The 7,301-nt window shown below is 54.2% G+C and overlaps 1 protein-coding gene across 2 annotated transcripts; it reads right to left on the bottom strand.

The window, feature by feature from the left end:
• Positions 1 to 2,673: 2,673 nt before the first annotated feature.
• On the bottom strand, positions 2,674 to 6,563 carry LOC123079234 (nucleobase-ascorbate transporter 2). 2 transcript variants are annotated; one of them, XM_044501947.1, is made up of 14 exons: positions 5,972 to 6,563; positions 5,750 to 5,847; positions 5,450 to 5,626; positions 5,253 to 5,356; positions 5,067 to 5,142; positions 4,867 to 4,926; positions 4,577 to 4,761; positions 4,263 to 4,359; positions 4,088 to 4,174; positions 3,909 to 3,967; positions 3,726 to 3,817; positions 3,538 to 3,615; positions 3,283 to 3,443; positions 2,674 to 3,168 (listed from the first exon to the last, which is right to left on the bottom strand). In XM_044501947.1, exons 1-14 carry the CDS (start codon positions 6,060 to 6,062, stop codon positions 2,956 to 2,958), a joined length of 1,578 nt encoding a protein of 525 aa, XP_044357882.1. In that variant the 5' UTR covers positions 6,063 to 6,563; the 3' UTR covers positions 2,674 to 2,955. The 2 variants fall into 2 exon arrangements, with proteins under 2 accessions (XP_044357882.1, XP_044357883.1); XM_044501948.1 differs by having other exon boundaries at positions 5,253 to 5,353; positions 5,972 to 6,561.
• Between the last annotated feature and the right edge of the window lie 738 nt (positions 6,564 to 7,301).

The raw sequence follows: 7,301 nt of genomic DNA, 5'->3' as shown, positions 1-7,301 counted from the left end.
TTTTCCCCCCTCTGTTTCCCTCCATCCCCCCTTCCTCCCGCCATTGTCCTTCCCCTCCCCTCCATCCGGCCGCCATGCCGCCGAAGAAGTACATGGCTCCCGCGCCGCTACCGATGCCAACGCCACCACCACCACCCAGCCAAAGCAGAGGAAGCAGAGGGCACCGCCGTCCAAGCCCCCGGGCATGCCTAACGCCGATTGGAAGGCGGAAGTTCAGCACCCGGAGGCTGTCACCACCGACCGGCGGAACAGGGCCAACGCCAAGAAGGCCTGGGACAGGGCGGCGCTGGTGGCGGCGGCTACGGCCGTGGCGGAGCAAGCAGATCGCGCGGCCGGACAAGCCGAGGCGTCTCGCGCGAGGATGATGAATCCACCCGGCGGCCACGGCCCGTACGCGTCCTGGAGCCAGCAGAGCATCGGGTCTCCGGCCGGATTCTCGTTGTCGCCACACCCCTGGGGTTGCACGCCCTCGCCTGGCTACGCCGACGGTGACGCGCACGGCGGGTTCAACCCCAACATCACCTTTCCACATGGTCACCCGGCCCAGCGCACGCCCTCGCCTGCGTTCGCCGGCATCCAGTACCCCTCGTACACCTACTCGCCGCCGGCCTACGCATCCTCCCCGACGCCACCTCTGTGTCGTGGCGTGCTGCTCTTCTCGCAAGCCTCCTCGTCGCATCTCGGCAACACCGACGCGACGGAGGCCGACATGGACGATATCATCACGATCGGCTCGGCCGCCGCCGCCTCCCCCGGGTTCACTGCCCAAGAGGATACGATGGACCTCAACATCGACATGGACGGCGAGGAGGAGCCAGAGGAGGAGGAGAAAGAGGAGGAGGAGGAGGAGCTGGCGCCTGCTCCGGCAAGGAAAGGGAAAAAGAAGAAGCGGGCGGCCAGGACCGGCGAGCTGCACGTCAAGTGGGCGTCCAAAGAAGACGAGTGCCTCGCCGAAGCGTGGAAAATCGTCTGCCTCGACCCGATCACCGGCACGAACCAAAACGTCGACACGTATTGGGAGCGCATCAAGTCCGAGTTCGACGAGCGCAAGCTGGTCGACCCCTACTTCAAGGACGTCCACATGCAGCGCGGCTTGAAGGCCATGGCGAATCACTGGGCGCTCATCCAAACGGAGTGCAACAAATGGCATGGGGTCGTCGAGGAGATCGCGGCTCGCCTGGAGAGTGGCGCCAACATCGAGGGTCAGGTATGACGCCGGTCTCTCGGTCATTCTTTCGCCGTGTGCGCCGCCGACTGTTGTTCCTCGGCGCAGATGGTGTGGATGTTCGCCATGTATCGCCAGGACAGCAGCACCGACCAAGATTTCAAGTACCTCCACGTGTTCTCCCGGATCGAGAAGTGCGAGAAGTGGGCAGAAGTCCGGCGCACCCTCACCAAGGCCAAGGAGACGTACAAGCCGGACGCGCCGACGCCGGGCGCGTCCGATGGGCGCCCGGACGGGAACAAGTGAGCTAAGTCGGCGAAGGACGCCGTGTCGGCTACCGCCCGCCTGCAAGAGTCCATCGAGCACTGCATCGCCCACGCCCAGACCCGCGCCGCCCAGAGGGAAGAGAAAACCGAGGCACGATGGTCGGCTTTGATGACGAACAGCGCCGTCAAGCTCGACCTGCTCCGGACCAACGTCACCGCGAAGAAGAGGAACACCGACCTGGCTTTCCTGGTGGGGGTGACATGTCGGCAATGGACGAGCAGGTCAAGGCGTGGTACCTAGCAAAGCGTGGCCTTATCCTGAACCAGATACCGTCGACGGCGGCACCTAACTCCCACGCCGCCGCCAAGCCCAGACGATGCCTCCACGACGCCCAGCACAGAAGCCGCGCCGACGCCGACCAACCCGCGCACGTCGACTCCCGCTAGTCCGATGCCGGAGGCCAACACCGCCGTTTGATGCATTGCCTACGCGTCATTTCTTTTGAACGCCGAACTTTTTATTGGTCGTCGAACTGTGGCAAGGTGATGCCGATCGCCGGTACTTTGTGGCGTTGATCGCCAGACTTGTGGCGTTTTTGGGTAGCGGGAATGGACAAGTTTGAATTTACGATGCCTTGGGGGCGGCACCTGGGGGCGTGGCTGGGACCTAGATCGCCCCCAGGGCCTAAAAAGCGTCGGGCGAGGCTCCGAAATAGCGCCGGCCTATGCGCTGGGGGGCGAACGAGTGGAGTTGCTCTTAGACATCATGTGAGAATCATCACCAAAAGCTTAGGCGCCTTAGATAGTGGAAGGGGGTAGAGTGGGGCGCTTTGGAGCTCGACCTCAATGGATGCCGGTTTATTTATTTATTGTGTCAAAAGGCATCGAAATTTTTGAAAATTCAAAGTTCTCAGTCTCAATTAAATCTGAAAAAATTATATAAGTAAACAAGGATGTGATGTGTGTAAAATTTCAGGACTATGAAAAAAATCATGGACTTTCAGGGAGAATAGTGCATCTACTTAAAAAGCCTCGAAATGTTTTCGTCTAGCACTCACTTTAACTTATTTCATCCTGAAAATTTACAAACTTGTGCATGTCTTTTACATATATGTGTATTTTTTTTCAAAGTTTTATGAGATGTGTATATTTGAATTTTAATCATTTCAAATTCGGCTTCCATGGAGGCCGAGCTCTCCATTGAGCATTTGGGGAGGGAGGTACTACTATATCACACCACGGTAGGCCACATACATGATCTTGTTTGCGGAATGGTCAAAAACAGGAACTACTAGTATATCACAGGGTTGGTTCACCGAGCCGGCACCTCCCCACCCCGATCTACAAGCATATAGATATAGATAACGAAGAAAATGAACGAATGAAACAATGACCAGCTAGAGGTAATACACATCTACTATTTCCACTGCTCAACAACACTTCGAACAGGCACACACGATCGCATCAGCCAAGAAACCAACCATGTGCTCTCTTCCTTGCGTCCTTTTATGATCCCTCGAGCGTTTACGAGGGAGGGAAGAAGCGGTTGAGGTTGAAGGGCAGGCTGTAGAACTCCTCGTTCCGGCTGTCCCCCTTGAAGGAGCGGAAGGGCACCCACCACGGCATCCCGCGGTCCCTGCCGGCGTCCTTCACCTCCAGCGTGTTGTCCAGGAACACGGCCACCATCAGCCCCACCGTCGGCGGCGACGAGAAGATGGTGTTGATGTAGTCGTTGAACTGCATGCATACATGTCAGGGTCACAATGTTAAAGTGGAGTTCAGGCACGCCAAGAAGATGTTTTGACCACTACGAGCCATGAGCGAGGGAGAGAGAGAGAGAGAGAGACGGACCCATCCAGCTTTAGTGTGCGCAGGACCACGCTGGGCAGCCATGCTGTAGCGGAAGAAGTACTCCGGCACGGACAAGCCAAGGAAGATGGACACGCCGACGATGAACAGGTTGCGCATGGAGTTCATGTTGGTGAACTGCAAGAAGGAGAGCCCCACCGCGGCTGCAGACACACAGAAAAAGCCAACAGCGATTAACCAGACTGTCAATCAAATGCACATAGTAATCGTATCAGCAGATGGGGCGGGGTAACCAACCAACTAGTCCGAACAGGACGCAGTACACCGCGGCAAAGATGGTGAACGGGATGGAGGCGAACAGCGCTCCAAATTTCCCTGCACATGGTAGAAGAGTGAGTGTTCTCTTCAGGGATAGATACTGTGTTGTTTCTCAGTACAAGAAATCATCATTCTGAAGACAGTTCAGTTCAGTTCAGATAACTCACCCAGCATGGAGAAGAAGATCATGAAGCCAGCACAGATTTGTATAACGCGTCGGCTCCCGATCCTGGTTGATCCTAGCAACCCCACGTTCTCCCTGCATTTGTTCCCGACAGTATCAATCAAGGCTGGAAAAACATTTTTGTAATGCTTCTTCGTATATCATGAATTTCTTTTGTGTAACGTACACTGAGACAGTGGAGCCGGTCCCTGTTCCAAAGAGGCCACAAAGGAGGATGCCAATTCCCTGTTGCATAGAGCATTATTACTCATCAAATCTCTTATTAGAGTAAAATTAGTTTTCAGTTTTGAACGGCATTCAGAACAGAGAAGAATAAAACAACCAGGGCTCGAAGATGATATTTACCTGCCACCCGATGCCTCTGCTCAGGATGTGGGCTGGAGGTGGAGTTGCACTTGCAAGCCGAGCTGCAGCGCTGTAAGAAGCTGTGGACTGTTGTTCAACGGAGACATTGTTAAGATCACGACTAAGAGTTGCATAGAAGAAATGGCTGCTGTCAACGAGCAATTAGGGATGTCACCTCTATTAGCGAGACCAAAACCGCAGACACCATACCGAACGATTGGCCGGCACTGAAGGTTGGTGCCCCCCACTGCAGGGGATATGGGATCTTAATCCTGGAATAAGGTCAGCACAATCATATCAGTATGAAACTCAACCGAATAATAAGTAATACTCTTTAAAATAGATTATTATTTTTCCAACTGAAGAGCTAATTTTAGAGTTATTAGATAAAAAAACAGGATGCACAGTACAGATGAACCATTTTCATGTACACGCAAGAGGTCAAGAAGATTCAAGATTTATATTGGGAAAATTGGCAAAGGGGCTAACCATGGGGCAGAAGAGATCAGATTGGCACGGTCAGTGCGGCAGTTGATCTGAGTAACCTCGGTGCTATGATTATACGCGCCACCAGAAGTGAGGATTTGAGCATAAGCCCAGACCAATGCGATACAAATGAACAGGGAGAATCGTTCCAGTATGGGGATCTCTCTTATCTGTACATTCTTCAGATACTGATAAGAAACAAGAAGGCACTAGTTAGCAATGCTGAACTTCTAATAAGGACTCATTTTAGTTTAACTGGCAAAGACTTGGATGATTAGAGTTGCTTTTCAAACCTGGGAAAGCACAACAAAGAGGATTAACATTGGCAGGCCAACCTCAACGCATCTCCCAACCTGATATACACAGTATCAAGTAAGTACCAATGCTGAACGACGTGCCACCTTTCTAGGAGAACACGCACATATACAGAGTTTGCTATTGTGGCCAAATTGAGAAACACCAAATGAAGAATCAGGTACAGAGCAGGCCATACCACAGGGAATCCTCTTTCGAAGAGACCAAAACCGAGAAGCGCAACCACCGGCGCCATTCCCAGTGGACTGAAGAATCTGAAAGTTACACCCATGACCAATCCATCAGTAAGCAAAACTGAAGTAATATGTAAATGTAGCACGCAACATGTCACTACTAATACAACTACTTGACAGTGCGTGGTTACCTGGAGAAAATACCCCAGAGCTGGCTGTAACCAAGGATGATCTGAATGCTGGAGGACACTATGAGTGCCCCCTGTATGGCCCTCATGCTCTGGAGGAACCTCTGCTGAAAGATGATTTTGATTAGACCCTACCGTTAAAGAACTTCTGAATGTGCAGATACTAGAAAGTAAAAGTGAATGAATGATTGATTGGTCACCTCGTGGTCGTCGGGTATGGCCGCGAGCGACGAGTCCTGCACGATGGCCATCACCGGGATGACGAAGGCGTAGGAGCCGCCTATGACCGTGGGCAGCCGCGTCCCGAAGAGCGACTGCAGCAGCGTGTTGATGCCGGTGACGAAGAGCAGCGTCTGCACCACCCTCACCCTGTCTCCCTGCAACCCATCGGAGATGGCGAGCCGAGAACAGCATCAGACATTGTTGGAGCTGAAACTTGTGACGGCAGGCGCCAATCCATGGAGGATGGCGCGAATCAAGAAACGCAGAGGCGCACTCACGTCGCTCCCGCCCATCATGGGTACCAGCACCGCCGGGATCATGACGGCCGTGCCCAGCGCCAGGATGTAGTGCTGAAAGCCCAGTATGATGGCCTCCCCTGAAGAACACAAGACAAGAGAAACGCCTCAGAGTGGAACCCGGACAGAGTAGCTCGAAGACTCGAAAATGCAGCAAAGCTGGGTGGATCAGAAACAAGGTTGGACGGACGGACGGGCACTCACCCCATGGAGGGTTGGAGTCGATGCAGTACTCGAACCCCTGGAGCTGCTCCATGGCCGAGTGGCTGATCTCCTCCGGCTTCACCTCCGACATCTCCCCTTGCTGGCCTCGCACCGTCGACGAGAGGAAGAAGAAAGAAAGAAGAAACGCCGCTGCTCTGTACCGCACTCCACAGGATTGCCTCCCTCCCTCGCTTATGAAGGCAGCGCACGGCGGCCCTGGCGGTGATCCCTTGTGACCGCTCCTTGTCCTCTGGCGGGGGAAGAAGACAACCGGACGGGGGCTTGCTTCCGCCGCGCACAGCACTCAAGAGCCTCAGCGCCCCTTTGCAGGAGCCCGGACGAAATCTGTTGAGGAAAAAGGCTGCGGGGATTGTGATGGTGGTGAAGTGCGAACGGCAAGAGCAATCCGCGGCACTACGATGCTAGAGATACTGCGGCTGGCTGCTAGCGTACCACTACACCACTGAAGTCGCCAGCCTTTCTCGTGCCGTGCCGTGGTGGTGCCTCTCTTTTCCTTCCCCCTAACCTTTTCCTTTTATCCTCGGGGGCTCCTCCCTCCTGGGTTAAATGCTTTCCGGTCTGTGGAGTGAGACGGTGAGCGAGTGTTCTTCCTCCCTCCTCCATGCATTGCATCCTCCCTCCCGGAGAACTGGCCGTTGGATTTTTGGCTCGGACCAAACTGCCCCCGGTAGCTCATTGCATTTCATTTCATTTCCCTACCGGCCGCCTACGAGCCTACCTAGGACATCCGCATCATAATCTACGCACTGCACTGTAGGTCTTTCTTTTCTTTTTCTTTTCCCTTTCCTTTGAACCATGTCGTGTCTTTCATCATTTTTCTACTACTTGACGACCAGACTTTACCCATGAGCCCCCGCCGTAACGTGCGGAGCGCAAAAGGTGGTAGCGGTAAATACTTACGTGCCAGTACGTCTACGTGGCTCTCCTCCTCCTATCATTGAGGCATTGACGACTCCTGCCGGTCAAGGTCCAGGAGCGACCGAAAGATCTTTCATTCTTTCTTGGCACGCGAAGGACACCTGCATTGCACGCACGTAATACGTGAGATGGAGTATCAGGCCAACTCCAGCGTTCGTTTGGGGTAGAACGGACGAATAGCGCGGCGCAACGTGCGGCCGCAAACGAACAAATGTTCGGATTTCGTCCGTTTTCGACTCATTCCCGGCCCAAACTTGCGCCGAGTTTGGGGTAAAAACAGACATCGCGCGGACGGACTGGACGCACGCCCTTGTCCTCCCTGTGGCCCGCCTTTCGGGGACACTAGCACTCCATTCGCCTTCAAACGCCTCCATGCGCTCTCCCCCGCCCC

The sequence above is a fragment of the Triticum aestivum genome, chromosome 3D (assembly GCF_018294505.1).
Source record: "Triticum aestivum cultivar Chinese Spring chromosome 3D, IWGSC CS RefSeq v2.1, whole genome shotgun sequence".
Classification (NCBI taxonomy): Eukaryota; Viridiplantae; Streptophyta; class Magnoliopsida; order Poales; family Poaceae; genus Triticum; species Triticum aestivum.
Note: the sequence above shows the minus strand (reverse complement) of the source record. Positions and strands in the feature narration are given on the sequence as shown.